At 36.1% G+C, this 17147-nt stretch overlaps 1 protein-coding gene across 4 annotated transcripts in view; it reads right to left on the reverse strand.

Moving 5' to 3' along the window:
- Window positions 1–17147, reverse strand: part of DIAPH2 (diaphanous related formin 2) — a 997375-nt gene that overhangs the window by 376603 nt on the left and 603625 nt on the right. For 2 of the 4 annotated variants that reach the window (XM_077145442.1, XM_077145441.1), the window contains one exon: window positions 12859–12983. In XM_077145442.1, the coding sequence (XP_077001557.1) occupies window positions 12859–12983 (125 nt within the window). Of the gene's footprint in view, window positions 1–555; window positions 12984–17147 lie in introns of those variants that run through there. The other 2 variants (XM_077145438.1, XM_077145440.1) reach the window with 1 other exon arrangement.

The raw sequence follows: 17147 nt of genomic DNA on the forward strand, positions 1-17147 counted from the left end.
AGTTTTTCTATTTCTTCTTTATGTTCAGCCCATGTCCTCTTCATGTCCTCCCTCAATTTATCGATTTCATTTTTGAAGAGGTTTTCCATTTCTGTTCGCATATTCAGCATTAGTTGTCTCAGCCCTTGTATCTCATTTGAACTATTGGTTTGTTCCTTTGACTGGGCCATATTCTCAATCTTCTGAGCGTGGACCGTTATCTTCTGCTGCTGGCATCTGGGCATTTAGTCAGATTTCCCTGGGTGTCGGACCCAACAAGGTTGTAAGATTTTTCTGTGAAATCTCAGGGTTCTGTTTTTCTTATCCTGCCCAGTAGGTGGCGCTCGTGGCACACGTTTGTCTCATGTGTTTCGAATGGATCCCCCCGGTCACCGATCTCTGTGGCCTGGGGATTTCCAATCCAATTCTCTCCGTTGGTTCAGGGGGCCGCGTGTGGTGGGGGCGTCAGCCGCCGCGGCTTGAGGGGACCCTGTGGCTGGTCGCCGGCCGCAGCGGGCCCGGGGAATTCGCCACCGGACCAGGAAGTCGCCCGCGGGGGAGGGGCGTCGGTCACCGGCCGCCGCGGCCTGGGAAATTCCCCACCGGACCAGGTATCCGCCCACGGGGAGGGCCACCGCGGCTTGGATAGCCCTCTGATCCAAGACTCGTAGCCGCAGACTCGAAGCAGAGACTCAAAGCCGCCCGCAAAAGAGGGCGCCGGCCGCCTCGGCTTGGGAAACTTGCCTCTCAGAGACTCTCAGCCGGCCCGGGAAGGAGGGAGGGAGTAGCTCCGGCCGCCGCTGCTGCCGCTGCTCGAGAAATTGCACGCCGCTCGGGGATCTCACCGCAGCCGAGTCTCGCAGTCAGACTAGCCAGTCCAAACTGGGGTATGCTGTGTGTCCATTCCCTGCCGTAGCCCCGGGAGCTGTTCTGCACTGTTTCAGTTCACCTAGTAGTTGCTTTGGAGGCGGAACTAAGACGCACGTACCTTACTAAGCCGCCATCTTGGCCCCGCCTCCTCCAGAATGGCTTTTAAAAGGGGGAATTTAATAAGTCGCTAGTTTACAGTTCTAAGGCTGGGGAAATGTCCCAGTTAAAGTAAGTCTATAGAAATGTCCCTTCAAAGGCATCCAGGGAAAGACAGCTTGGTTCAAGAAAGCTGATGAAGTTCAGGGTCTCTCTCAAGTGAGAAGGCACATGGTGAACACAGTCAGTTTTTCTCTCAGCTGGAAGGGCACATGACAAGCAAGACATCATCATTTCTCTCCTGGCTTCTTATTTCATGAAGTTCCCTGGGAGATGTTTTCCTTCTTCATCTCCAAAATTTTGGATGATGGACTTTCTGCTTCATCGTGCTGTAGCATTCTCTGCTCTCTCAGAATTGCTCTCATTCTCCAAAATATTTCCTCTCTTACAGGACTTCAGAAACTACTCAAGATCCATCCAAATGGTGGAGACACGTTGTCACCTAATCCAGCTTAACAACCACTCTTGATTGGGAGACATCTCCAGAGAGATGATCTAATTACAGATTCAAATTTACAGTATTGAATAGGGATTATTCTGCCTTTATGAAGTCGGATTTTGATTAAAATATGGCTTTTCTAGGGTCCATACATCCTTTCAAACCAGCACACACACTCCTTAGACCAATACTGTTGATAACTTGTAGTTTGATTTTTACCCAGTTTCTAATAATTCACACTACTCCCAGTCACAAGGTCTACTTGGTATTCTCATCACATTTTAGAACTTTACTGACTTTGGGTCTTGTTTGTATCTGGACTGTGATTCTGCATAAATCCTACACCAAAGTGTTCAGTCTTCCTCTGGTCTAAACTACTACCAAGACAATGCATTTGAACATGCTACACTGATTTAAAAGCACTATAGAAGTACTAGGTTTTATTATTTTATAGAATGATTGTTATAGCATGTAGATTGTATTTATTATATTTGCTTTGTCTTATAAATGTTTGAATATATTGTTGATTTCATTTACTAAATTATAAGCTTCTGAAAGTAAAGGTCCATGTTTCATTCATTTTTATATCCCTTAGTCCCAATGCTTTGTACACAAGGCATAGTCAGACACTAAAAGAATGACTAAATATGCATCATAGTAAAAGACAGATATATTCTAGAGCAGAAGTCAAACTCTGTCAATTATTTATTGATATCTGAATTTATAGGCAGTTATGTTAGATGTCCTAACATATATATATGGCCTATCAAAAAGCCTGCACATATAGAGCTTACATTTCAGGAGGACCTGAGTCTTATTTCCTCCATGACGTTTACCTCAAGTGCTCCAAGCCACAACGTTCCCTATCTTGTTAAATGTTAATGCATTCATAGCCTAAGCATACAATTAAACTTTATTAAATGCCATCAAGGTAGACCAAATTATTTACCCCAACAAAATGTGTTCTGAATCTTAATTCACATTCCTATGGGGGTGAAGTTATTTGTAAATAGGACCTTTTGAAGATGTTTATTATTAGTTAAGGTGTGGCCAACTGAGTCAGGGTAAGTATTAATTGAGATTTTTGGAAGCCTTATAAAGAGATAACCACACAGGAAAAAGCTAGGAAGTCAGCTGAAACCTGATGAGCAGACACAAGGAGAGAGAGAGATCACATGATGGGAAGCAGAGATGCCAGCCGAGTAAACCCAAGAATTGCAGCAAGATAGCACCAGAACACTACAGACTTGGGACAGAAAGAACAATCTTGCCAATGCCTTTGATTTCTATCTCTGAATCTGTGAGTCAACAAATGCTTGTTGTTTAAGCCAATCCACTGTATGGTATTTGTTAGAGCATCCTGGTCCATCAAGACACTATCTATTTATTTTTTTTTAATTTTTGATCATTCCGTTCTACATATATATTCACTAATTCCCAGTATCATCACATAGTTGCATATTCATCATCATGATCATTTCTTGGAACATTTCCATCTGTTCAGAAAAAGAAATAAAACGAAAACAGAAAAAAAAATTCATACGTACCATACCCCTCCACCCCTCCCCCTCACGGATCACCAGCATTTCAATCTAAATTTACCTTAACATTTGTTCCCCCTATTATTCATCTTTATTCCGTATGTTTTACTTGTTTGTTCATAAGGTAGATAAAAGGAGCATCAGACACAAGGTTTTCACAATCACACAGTCACATTGCAAAAGCTATTATCACTATACAATAATCTTCAAGTAACATGGCTACTGGAAGACAGCTCTACATTTGCAGGCAGTTCCCTCCAGCCTCTCCATTACATCTTAAATAACAAGATGATATCTATTTAATGCATAAGAATAATCTCCAGGATAACCTCTCAACTCTAGAATCTGTCAGCCACTGACACTTAATTTGTCTCATTTCACTTTTCCCCCTTTAGGTCGAAAAGGTTTTCTCAATCCCTTGATGCTGAGTCTCAGCTCATTCCAGGATTTCTGTCCCACATTGTCATGAAAGTCCACACCCCTGGGAGTCTTGTCCCATGTAGACAGGGGAGGGTGGTGAATTTGCTTGTTGCATTGGCTGGAGAGAGAGGCCATATCTGAGCAACAAAAGAGGTTCTCTTAGGGGTGATTCTTAGGCCTAATTTTAAGTAGGCTTAACCTATCCTTTGTGGGGTTAAGTTTCAGATGAACAAACCCCAAGATTGGGGGCTCAGACTATAGCTTTGGTTGTCTGCACTGCTTGTGAGAATATCAAGAATTCAACTTGGGGAAGCTGAATTTTCCCCCTTTCTCACCATTCCCCCAACGGGACTTTGCAAATACTTTTTTATTCACTGTTAAAATCACTCTGGGATTTATCGGGGCATCACTCTGGACAAACCAACAAAATTTCATGCCCTACGCAAAGTTCTATGGTGTTCAATTAAGCTCTCTACATGAAGTTATATTAGGAAATGCACTAGTCAAAATATAAATTTTGTACCAAATAAACATTTTTTGCTTTAGTCTCACACATAAGTTAAAAATTTTAAATATTTATTACCATCTGTTTTCAGCACCCTACAGTAATGACATTCCTGAAGACACCATCCCTTTAGCAAAATATTTCACAGAGGGTATTTTTAACTAAGTGTCAAACTCCTCTAATAAAGAAATTTTTTTATACTTCATTTTTATGCACAGTCCCATGATACAATGAAGTGCTAGGGACTGCATTTAATAATTAATGAATAAATACTGATAGATAAAAACATGGAAAATAACTTATTTTTGAACCTAGGGATATTTTTTGGTACACTCAGCTCTTAATTACCTCTGCTGAGGGAGATAGCTAATTCAACACAGAGGCTACTCTACAAGTAATTTTCATTTGGCTTTGGGATACATTTCCATACTTAACTTTCCATCTGGGCCCCTTGTTTGGTTTGAGGATCTACTTCCAAAGAAATAATGAAGCAGCAATGTTAATTCCCAACTGTGGTTGAAGCTGCGATATCTCATTGAACAGAGTTGGGTCAAAATACTGAAAATACCTGCTGCATGTTTAGCCTGCACTATAGCCATTTAAGCAAGTAAATTACCTTATACTGCCCATTGTTGTCATCTCTTTATCAATTTTACCTCTCTGTCTATATTCCTCCTTGAAAGGAAGAACGATACTTTAATCTTATTTATAGGTGTCATAACATTTAGAATATCATCTTTCATGCAGTATGCAAGTATCTTCAAATTTCATTTGTTTTCTTTTTCTCTTCTATACCAAAAGTGAAAAGGGTAGGGATGTGTTAAACATATGGATATACCCCGAGTAATGAGATGTAATCATCCGGCTTACTCCATAGGCATCTGCGATATTTTAAATAATGTACCTTTTCTCTATCAGCCTGAAACAAAGCAAACTCAGATAAACAGAACTTAGATAAAAAACAAAACAAAATGAAGTTGGACAAAAGAAAATTATGATTATTTATAAATAGCAACATTTCTCTCGGAGGGAAATAATTTATTTCCCATTTGTGAGGCAAGGCAGAATAGTAATTGACACCTTATACATGGATAGCATTTTCCATTTTACAAAGCATGTTCAAAATCATTACTATACCTAACACTAATAACAACATATGTGAGGTAGGTAAGCCAAGCATTATTTTTTCAGTTTTACAAATGGGGAAACTGAGCAACTTTCTCATGTTTAGACCAATCAAGGCAAGATCTTAGACTTATAGGTACCCAGATCAAATATCTTTTCATTCAGGCAGATTAATAAAAACCCTTTGCATTGGATAGAACATTAAATTCTGAAAAGTTCTTTTATATGTATGGTCAAGTAAAGGCAAAAGAGAATTTTTTAACAGAGTGCAAAATGAAATGGGAACTCTTTATGTTCAGAGTCAGACCCATGATAAAGGAATGTAGGGATAAGTAACTAAAGAGTTGCAGTGCACAAATTTTATAACACCTTATTAGATATAAAAAAGGCATTTACTAAATATTTATTTTTGATGAAGCAAAGAAGGATTGCTACTGTCACCCCTTGGACCTGTTTTCAACTCATGGCTTTTCTCTCTCTACTCAGACAACACCAATTGATGACTAGATCCTATTCTCCTCTTCATTGATGATCTTCGGAAAGCTTCTCTATAGTTCTGACCCCAGCCCCCATCACTAATTTTCCATTCTTAACATGGATGAGACCCTTAGCCTTAAATGAATAGCTAAAATGTAATCCTCTCAAATTGGTTATAATTATAAATGTATGTGTTATGTGTATAATTCTAAATGTTTGTAAGTATATTTATATACATCCTCAAAATCCATTTGGATAATTTTCAGTAATGCTAGTTATATACTTCTTTCCATTTCTAACTTCACTAATAAATTGGGACAATGTAAAAGGATTCCATCCTATTTAAATTTTGCCACAAAAGAGTATCAAAACCCAATTACTGGGCAGGCCACAGTGGCTCAGCAGGCAGAGTTTTCACCTGCCATGCTCAAGATCCAGGTTCAATTCCTGGTGCCTGCCCATGCAAAACAAAATAAAACAAAAAAACACAAGTATTAAACATATTGACTTGCTTCCCTTTCTTAGATATTTTTCAGTCATCTTTACCTTATAATGCTAATTCACATCCTTTATCTTCAATTTTAAAACCAGAAGAAAAAAAAAGTGTACAATCAGTGAAAAAGTTAAGTTTACTTGCTAAGGTTACTTTCAAAAGCTATACTTCAAGCAGAGCTTAACCAGAAACAACCAATCAGACTTCTATTATGGTTTGCATGATGAAAGCAGCATGTGATTGAGATTTTGTTACAAGAGTATATTACTATTATTAGCTATAAACTTTGGATTATTTAACATACTATGCATGACCTTTGTATTGAAAATAAAATAGAATTTTAGGAAATTTCATAAATTTTCAATCAAAGCAAAGAGAAAGATACTTACAGATTCATTGCTATGAAATCCAATTCATGTATTCTAAATACCAAAATGAATTTAAATCTTATTATATCTCTGTATAAATAGATGGGTATGTTATATGTTCTCTAGTACATACACATATACGAAAATCACAACCATATTGACACTTATTTTTTCAAGCTTCTTTTTTGTTTCTTTCTACTCATTGAGAATAAATCCCATGAAAGCCTTTTAATCTCTTAAAACTTAGCTGCTGGTGAGAATGATGAGAATTTCTCAGGTCAGGATTGGGGGTACATTAACTCTTTCAGACAAATTAAGTCCTGTTTATGTTCTGAAAAAGATGATTTTCTGGATGAGTCTCTTGTGGCCTGAAAGGATTTATGCACCTTTTAACTGAGCAATATATTACTCTCCTCACCATTAGCATCGGGTGCCAAATATCTATCAATTTCCTTAAGCAAGTTTGAAAAATGTAGCTCATGGTCTATATAGTTTCAGGCTGAAATGGGGAAGATTCTTCAAATAGAAAAGTTTTATGCTAATAAAGATTAAAGAAACATATGCTTCATTCAGGCGGCTTCTTAGAAAATGATTTCTATCTAAGAAGATTTTATAAAGAGATAATTATCAATTTCTTCATTTTAAATCAAAACATAATAAAAAAAATAACATTGGAAACATGTTAAATCCTTTCTTCTGTCAAACTGATGTTTGCCAGAATAACAAGCTGATATTTTCTATTTACTTGCCAGAATGTCAAGTTTAATATTAATCATTACACAATTAACTCTAACTTAATTAAATAAACATTTATTAAGCACTTACTTTCTACAGAGCATTTTGCTAGGCTTGCTGTAGAGTTCTCAAAGATAAACAAGAATCTGTATCTCAACAGAGTTTATAACTCAGTGTGAAAACAGGCGCACATAAACAGAGTATAGGCAAATCAAAAAGCACAAGAATCGAAGTATTAAAATGTTATGTGAACAGGCAGTTCAACAGTGGCTCAGTGGCAGAATTCTTGCCTGCATGCCAGACCAGAGACCCGGGTTTCATTCCTGGAGCCTGCCCACGCCCCCCCCAAAAAAGTTATGCAAACACAGGGGACAGGGAAGTTAATTTTGATTGCTATGATTTGGGAAGGCTTTCTGGAGGAGATGGTATAAGTGACTTTAGTTTATAATTCCATTGAAAACAAAAATTTCCTACATTTGAGGGAGATAGGAAAAGACACAACAGTTTCACAGTGAATAAACCCGGAACTCATCTCAGATTTATGAAGCTTTCTGACTTTAAAGGCAGCACAACACTATGTTTGGGAACAAAGGCTTGGGATCTGAAAGATCAGGACTTAAATTCTAGTTTTCCCTACTGTGCTTACTACATATGTGACCTCATAGATATGGTTGAATTTCTCTAGCTTCAGTTTTCTTACATATAAAATGGGGTTAATAATAGTACCTACCTTTTAGGATTGCTCTGGGGATCACTTGAGAGATGAAATGTGTGTGTGTATCTTCTTGGCAACTGCCACATGGCAAACATTCACTAAAAAGTTGCTATTATTTCTATTTTATTACCATTTTATTTTTATTATTATAAATGATTAGAACTTCTATTTCAATTCAATGCATAAATAATTGAACTAAAAGCTCCCAATGTTATTATGAAGAGTATATATTTCAAAGAATGCTAAGACCCTTCCCTTTAAAAAAGCAGTGTTTTCCCCAGATGGCTTTCCAAAACAATTTGCTTTTCAATGTATGCATTCTCTCTATTATTGACCATTCCTTTTTGATCCTATATCTTTTATCTCTGAGCAGTTACATTTAAAAAATTGCCTTGAACTTACTAATTTTTTGAGTTTGAGACCAGCAGGCCATTGAGGGTAAGGAGAGAGAGTCAGAGGTGGTGAGCCTCTCTCCACTCTACTCTAAAGTTTTTGGATTTTCTTCATGAACCAAAAAACAGCCTGGATTACTACAGTCATTAAAAAAAAAAAAGTTCTTTTTTTTTTTACATGGGCAGGCACCGGGATTTGAACCCAGGTCTCTGGCATGGCAGGTGAGAACTCTGCCTGCTGAGCCACCACAGCCCTTTTTGGTTAATTTTATATGACAAATATCCATCTAAAATCTATTACTGACATGTTATCAAAGGTAATTTAATGTTATTTGTGATTGAATAGTAACTCTGGGCGTTTTGCCATCTATTTTCAAGTGATTCTTTCAATAAAAAATAGGGAAATAAAAACTAACACAATTGCAGTGCTGTGGAGATTCTGTTTTGAATTGTGTGAAAAAGAAAACATGCTTCTTCCAAAAGTTGATTTCTAACCCCTTCAAATGTCTCTGCCTCAAACTATGAGGAAATCCCAGGTGTTGACAGTTGACAGGGTGTTAATGTCATTAACATTCTGTCAGCACTTCTTGTCAATGTGTTAATGGTACCCCTGCTGCTCAGTCAGTCCCTATCCTCCAGTTGGTGAAATACTTCAGATGGCAATTAATCAAAAAAGCTAAGCTGATTTCAGGCAATAGACAGCCTTACCACTGACAAAATCTATCTGCATAAATGTGGTACGGAATCTGTCAACATTGTGGTTAATGTGCTTTCTAGGCTGCTTAAGATGTTAAGAATGAACTGCAACACATATTTAAAAATCTAAGAAGCCTTCCTTTAAGAATAGTCTTTCTTGTTGGAGAAAGCAAGGAGCTGTAAGTAAAAGTGATGTGTTGATTTAAAAAAGAGAAACAAAACTCTCTCACAGTCACACTACCTACTACTCAAGAGGACAAAAGCTGCAAAAATAGGAATCCACATGCAATGTCAAGTCAAAGAGAACAGTCAGAAGGACTGGCAAGCATTCCATTCACAATGCCCCCTTCTTACCTCTTGGAACATAGGTTATTTTTTAAAGTTCGATACTGGATGCGATTCTAAAACTTATGTCCACCAATATCTGCAATAGGTGCCAAATACAGACATAAGTTACCTAATTTCAGTAAAGCTAAAAAGAGATGACCCCAATAAATTAATGAATTAAGAACAATGGGACCATGGCTCACTAAACTGACAAAGGACAACTGTGGTCTTTTTTATTATCAGGTAAGAAAACCATTCCTAGTTTGATAAATGGGAGAGTCTGTAAAGAGTTCAAGCATGTAAAATTTGGCAGTGCCAGGTAGATAGTAGACATCCAATAAATGGGAGTGAACGTTGCTATCATTATAGTTATCATTTACTATAATGATAATGTACTGTACAAATGATTGAAGTAAAAACTTCCAATACTATTATTATAATAGTATGAGCATAAAAAATACCCAAAATTTCCTTTCTTAACAATCAGGATAATAGCAATAATTTCCCCATATGGTTATCTAGATTTTCGAACAATGTACTTTTCAATACATATAGTGCTATAATTTCCATTATAGACAATCCGTTTGATCCTAGAACCTCCCTTCTGTTATACATGAGAGCATTTTCCATTTCCCCTTCTTTTATAGCTTTGCAAAATTATTATTGTTATTCTTTTGCTTCACTCTTTCCATCTATTTTTATGAGTCTAGAACAAACAGCCAGATTTGAGTAGGGAGATGGAGACAAAGGTACTGGACTTCCATGTAAAGTTACTGACTGCCCTTCAGGAGGTGGGAAATAGCTTGGACCACTCCATTTATAGGAGGGGTTTTGTTGTCTTTTGCTCTTCTGTGATTTTTTTTTGGACATTTTCTTTAAAAGGTGTGAATCATCACTTCTTAAATTGATTATACTTTACAAGTGTGCTCTAAAATTCAATGCTATTCCAGTTCCTGAGAAGATTTATGTGAAGGAAATTTTTATGACTACAAGCACAGCACACCACTGTTTGACAAAACTTTTTTTTAAGTACTAGATAAAAATATGGGCTTGGACGAGATGATCTCTATCGTCTCTAGCTAGCTACAGTGTTCTGTGATTCAACATACATTTACTGAGGGCCTACACTGGGTGAGCTGGTCAACATTGTGATGGGTATACAGTAATTAAGAAACATGACATGGTCACTCAGGGGGACAGAAAGACAGAGTGTGGAAATGGGAAACTGTTAGTAGTGTGAGGTCAAGTTTTCTATCATGCATGCCACTGTATTTCAATGGCCTGGCAATGCCTAGCACACTGTAAGAGTACAATCAATATTGGTAAAGAGTACGGTGAACATAGGGTGCTATGGGACCTAGCCCAAGCTGGAAATTTAAGGGGTCAACTTCCATATTCAGTTGTTCTCCGACCATTATGTCAGTGCTACTAACTATAGCACCATTGCTGTTCTGAAAGCCCAAAGGCATGGCAGTGCTATTCAGTTTTTTAACTCATAGTCCCTATAGGGAAGTAGTAAGGTAACTTTCAAGGCAAACTACTCCCATACCTGTGCCTGTAGTTATTCAATTTAAAGGGCCAGTAAGCTGAAGCAAAATGATGTATTGGCAGGGGACAGAAACACTGGAAAAATCAACCTGTACAAAGACTCCTATACTAGAAATAGAATAATGGTTCTAATTTAAAAGCTGATCAAGTATCCCACAATAAAATATTCTTCTCTCTTGGAACTCACACAAAAGTAGAAAAAAATATTAAGTAGGCACTAGAACCCACATAAGATATATACATATCTTATGTATACATATACATATGATCATTATGGATTTTGTTTGTTTCTTCCTAAAAGATTGATATTCTCAATGGCTACCCAAAGAGTCTTCCAAAGTAGAATAATTTGGAAAACAGTTTTATCTTTATAATTCATTAATTCATAGTTTTTATCCAACCTGATTAAATATTCTAACTTTTTCTGTGAAATAAATTGCTGCATACTTTGTTTTATTTTGTTAAATTATGATATGCAAAGAACAGTCCCATACATTTTAATATAGTTTTCAATCCCCTTGTAAGACAAGGAGTTACACTTGATTGCTACTTAAATGAAGAATAACCATTCATCTGTAACATACAGATATTGAAGGCTCTGAATTTTCATTTTAAAGTGACTTAATTACCTGTATAAAGAGAGAAATAAAATAAGGAGTCGAGGCCAAGTTCATGAGGGTTTGAAATTACTTTTCTTTTTCCTAAATGAGCGACAAAAGATTCCTCAATGTTGCAAGCTGTTGTGTGGCTATAAGCCAACAGTAGAAGAAATGTTAAAATGAACACGGGATCAGGAATTAAACTCAAATATATGAGGTAAGAACTCAAATCAAAGAGTAAAAAATGTAGGTGCTGTTTCCAGTCACAGGACAATATAACATATTTAGAATAAAAATCTAAACAGCAATAAAGTGAAACTTTACATTAAGTATCCTAGTGTGGGCAGTTATGGAATACAAGGTTATTTTTAAGGATTTCCTGCCTCCAGTCACCCATGGACTTGTGTTTCAAATATTCCTATTTATGAAAGTACTAAGCTTCACTAAAGGAACACATGAAACACAAGTTAATACATGAACCAATATACTGAGAGCAAAAAATTAAATTTCACGTAAATCTAAATTAGCATTCTCAAGTAATTCCAGTTCAGGACCATGACTTTCAAGTTGAGCAGGAAAGAAAACATACCAGAGAAGAAAAACAGCAATAGCTTTAACCTTGAAACAAGGTGACTGCCCCACAGTTGTTGAAGGAATTTATTTATTATCAGATAAAGAGTCTACGGTATTTATTCCCTCTAGAGATATAAATTGTGAATCAATCTGCAGTTCAAGATATTTATTTAAACCCAGGGAGGATATGGCTTTAACTTTTGAAAACCAAAATAGAAAATTCTAAAAAGTCAGCTCTAATGTTATCTTTAGATGCCAGATTTAACATTAAACAATTCAAGCTAAATGACATTTTTCAAGTTCTCCTTTCATTTATTCCTGTAATTTAGATGAATATTCTGCATGTAAAATAGGGGTTACAAAAACGTTTATTTAGCAAGGAAGGCGTGATATGCTAAAGATATCCACTATAATTTCTTTAAATATTTCATCTGCTGATCAATTAATCTCTATATCATCCATGCATCCATTTATCCTTTATAGTCCTTTCAATCTGATATTAGTCAGCCCCTGTTTGCCCTTGAATACACTCAAAGCAAGAAGATCTCAGATCAAAAAGACGTCTTCTCCTGGTGACGATTTCTTTGAAAATTTTGGTTACATAAGAAATTATTTGTTTTGCTTTGTTTTAGGTCTAATCAAGGCTCATAAGACTTACCTTACATGTTTTGTTGGACTGCAAATGAAATTCTTCTTTGAGAAAGGGCATTTTTCTTATATAATTGTTTCTGTGCCTAGTCTACCTAGTATAAAACATCATGAAATAAAATTTATGTTGCTAATATGAAAATAGCATATAAACAAATTCATCCAGACAGTGTGGCTAGACTGGTAAGTCTAGAAGGAAACTCATACTTAGTAACTAAATAAACACACAAATAAATCTTTAAAAAAGGATATCGTCATCTTTTCCACAAACTTATCATGCTGATTTTCTGTCTGGGGGAATTTCTTGATGTCACATTCCAGACAAACGATTTGTTGTTCCATTGTTGTAAGGTTGCTCTTGAGGAGTTGAGCTGAAACTAAAGAACAATGTGTAAAGTATTTAGAATATTTTACCAAGTGTTCCACAAAACAACCAAAATAAACAGTATTTTTTAAATAGCTCCATGACATCAACTCACATTTTTCTAAATTACTGCTCATAAAAATTCTACTCTCTATGTAGTAAGAGAAAATGGGTAATACAATATACCTAATAGTCATGTTTAATATGAGGATGTTACCATTTTACTCAGCCATTAGTTCAAAGATATCCATTTCTATTTAAATTTATTGATGGAAATCCTAATATTTCACTTTATAAAATCTAATTTGAAGATTAAAGAGAAACGAAGGTTCAAAGAGATCTTATTAATGCATGTTTTTAACTATATAAAATATTTAAGGTTAAACCATATAAAAGCATCAAATATTTTTCTTTCATTGAAATATACTTATTTTTATAAGCCAGTATCTATGGTAAAAGTTTCTGTCTTTACTAGTTTTTATACCCATAGATAAATAACTGTTGATATATAATCTAGAGCAAACCCCAGTGAACACATAAGCACATGTACACCCACAAAGCTTCAACATGGTCTCAAACACTATCATAAGTTGCTTTAATTATCCCTAATATCTTCTGCACTTTTCTTTTTCTCTCCTCACTGACAACCAATAATTTTATGTATTGTATTCAAATTGCACCTAAGTGCATATGCACTTTCTGAATCTTTCAAGATGCCTTCTTTCCAAAGAGATACTTAAAATAAAAAGTCTAACTAATTTATAGATAACTCTACTACTACATGACTGCCAATTATGTATGAAGACATTTCTATCAATATCAACGGGGGGGGGGCATGTGGGGTGGGGTGGAGTTCTAGTTGAAAGGACAAAGTAAATATCACAGTTTGATAGGTAGCTTACAGCATAGAGTTTTTTTAATCCAGGGCTCTGAAACACTGTCTTTTCATTTTAATGAAACACAAATAGAAATACATTATAACTCTTTCTTAATCAAATTTTGTCTCATTCAGATATATCAGGAGTACAATGAAAAATTCAAGGGACTGACAAAACCAACCCGCTGGTAAAAATTCAGCCAAACTATTCTGATACAAATTCATCACACTGACATGCATATCTTATAACTCAGTGAGGAGAAATTACCTTAAACATACATGGAAATTCAAGAGATTGAGAATCAAACACCAACACTAAAGACACAATTTTATTTTTAATTATTCTGTCAGTTCAAATAGCTCTGTTCAATTTAGTTCCATTTGTTTAGATCTTACAAAGTATGGTAATGATTTTTTATTGGAGAAGTTTAAGAATGTTTTGTGTTGTCTCAAATTTTCTAATGGTGTGGCAATCATTGCTTGTTTTAGTCAAAGGATGAGTTTGTGGTGGAGGAAAGCTTCCTCCCTGACTTCAAGGTTGAATTTTTTTTCACTTGGGTTTTTCCTATATATTTTCACTAATTATTCAAAAGATTTCTCCTTTTCCACTTGCTTGATTAAAAAAAAACTGAAGATATGAAATTAACTATTGCTTATGTCATTTAGGTTACATGGAAGAAATAAACTCATAGTAACATCCTGAAATAAATGAAATATGCCTGAAGGCCAGATTTAGGTCACAGCAGTATTTTCCTTGGTAAAGACAATAGTAATTATGCTAGTAAAAAGGAGATGATGATAATAACTTCATCTTCTGATTGTTCAATACAAAGAGGGCCTGATCAAGTTGCTCTGTACCCAAGTTGAGATATCTCAAATAACAAAAGAGAATATTTTTTAATCAATGATTTTTTTATCCCTAAAGTTAAATTCTGATAAAACAACATTTTTAAGACATCTGTCCTTTTCCCCAATTTCACATGTCCAATTCTTAGTCCTCTATAATTCCCATCAGAGCTCTACTGCAATTTCCCTATCACTTTATATGCATTTTTTATTTGTTTAAACAATCTTCCACATATCACCTTCTTCTTGGAATTAGAATTATTTTTATCTCATGTACATAAACACACAGATTCTCCTCTAAAAAATCTTAAGTTACTTAATGGTAAGACCCATATCTAATTCTTTGCCTTTCCCTCAGTACTTAACACAGTGCTTCACATATTATACTTGATAAATGTTTAATGAATGAATACATATATTCCAAGAAGTAAGTTTGTTCGGTTAAATTTATGTCAACTTCTGCAACTGAACACGCATGTAGAGTGTTAGGCACCAGGTCGCTAAAGGATTCTACATGAGACAACGAGTTTTAAAGCCTACTAGTTTATTGCTAGAGAGCAATAGATTGACAGAGAGCAAAGGTAGAGCAGGAAGGTGGGAGTCAGTGAAACCTGCCAGCAAAGGGAAAGGAAAAATGGCTCCAACTCTCTTTCTGACAGCTTGTGGTTTTAAAGGAAAAACCATGCCAAAAGGGGCGGGGGTGACTTGTGGCCACAGGCATCCCAGGGAGATATCAGGCTGGTGCAGATCATGACTTCACAGTCACAGTTACCTGGTCTGGCCTCTGGCAGGTGGGGTGTCAGCACGTTTGTGCTCACTATCTTGCTGTCACATCAGGCCCTGTCAGAAGAGCTGCTGAGGGAAAGAAACTGAAGGGGCCCCCATGTCACAGAATCCATTTTGTATATTAAGTTTTATTTTCTGATATCTGACAGAGAGGTTAGATAATCACAATGGTTGAAAGTTTACCATATCAATTATCATGTAAGGAAGCAGGAAGTAGAAATCTATCTAGTAATATATCTGGGAGGGAGGGCTGCAAGAAATACCTAGACAAATGGGAAAATGAGGAAATGGGATAAGGAAGAGAAGTAAAGGATAACTTTTTTATTACACTCCTCTACTTCTCTTCTAATGAATTATTAGTATTATGTTATTAGTAACATCACAGGGAAACAAGCAAGACAGAAAAGGGGAGAGAGGAAGGAAGAGAACAAATACAACAGGGTATTTGTAAAGGCAGCCACAGCTTTACAAAAATACACCTGGTTGCACAGTTTTTCAGATTGTCTCCATCAGTGATGACTGATTCAGCATTTGGCTGTACAGTAACAGAAGGCCCCATGCTTAGAAAGCATTAAATGTACTTTAATGGTTTGGTGTTGCCATCTTGAAACCCTAATAATTTTTTAACAAAGAGCCCTGTATTTACATTATATTTGCTGGGCCCTGCAAATTATGTAGCTGGTCCTGGTCTTCAGATAAACCAAATAAAACAACTGTAATGGTGGCAATTTGTTGCAGGGGATTAGTAATTCACCAACTGGCTCCTTCTTATTTCCTGCTTTTTCATGTGTGAAATTCCACTTTAAAGAGTGGTAACTTCCCCTTGGGAAGCAAGGCAAGTGGCCCAAGGCTTGAGATGGGAGCAGTATAGAAAGAGTGTCCAGTGAATCTGAGATGGTGTACACAGTAGATCCAGAACAGAGTACATGTTCTGCTCTACTATATTTTAAGTGGCTTATTCCAATTTTCACGGTTTACATAACTAGGAAACTTTGTTTACTTAGAATCAAGATCAGCAGCCTATTTGAACTCTTAACGAGTATTTCTAAATGTGCCTTGTAGCAACCCTGAGTAAGTCTATTACCTATTTCATAGGGAATGTGTCAATCATATCTTCTTAATCTGCCCAGGATACAAAACACCCAGTTTTTCCAGCTATTCCTATGATATAACAGCTAGTTATTACTTAACTCTTTAGAAATAACTAACATTTATTGAGTGCTTACAATGTGCTAGATACTATTCTAAGTAATCTTAGGCATTAACTCATTTAATCCTCACAAAAACCTTATGAGGTATTCAAGCAGGGGTATGATACGAGCAAAGTGATGCAGTCTCAGCAAATTATAAATGTAAAGCATTGTCTCTAGTACCTAGAAGGCCAACTTCTTGAAATAAAATCTGTATTTGTTATCACTCATTGACACAAAAGCATGCCACTTATCTATGGCAGAGTTGGGGTGCGGGGAAGTGGTGCAGGAATGGATTTAGGAGTCAGACCAACTTAGGTTCTAATCTCGATGCACCATTTATTATATGGGTTACCTAGAACCAGTTATATGGCTTCTCTGGGTCTCCATTTCCCAATTTGCAAAACAAAGATAATAATACCTTCCTTAAAGAATAGTCATTCAAATAAATGATTTGATAAATATAAAGTACCTACCA

This window comes from Tamandua tetradactyla, chromosome X, assembly GCF_023851605.1.
Source record: "Tamandua tetradactyla isolate mTamTet1 chromosome X, mTamTet1.pri, whole genome shotgun sequence".
NCBI classification, from domain to species: Eukaryota; Metazoa; Chordata; class Mammalia; order Pilosa; family Myrmecophagidae; genus Tamandua; species Tamandua tetradactyla.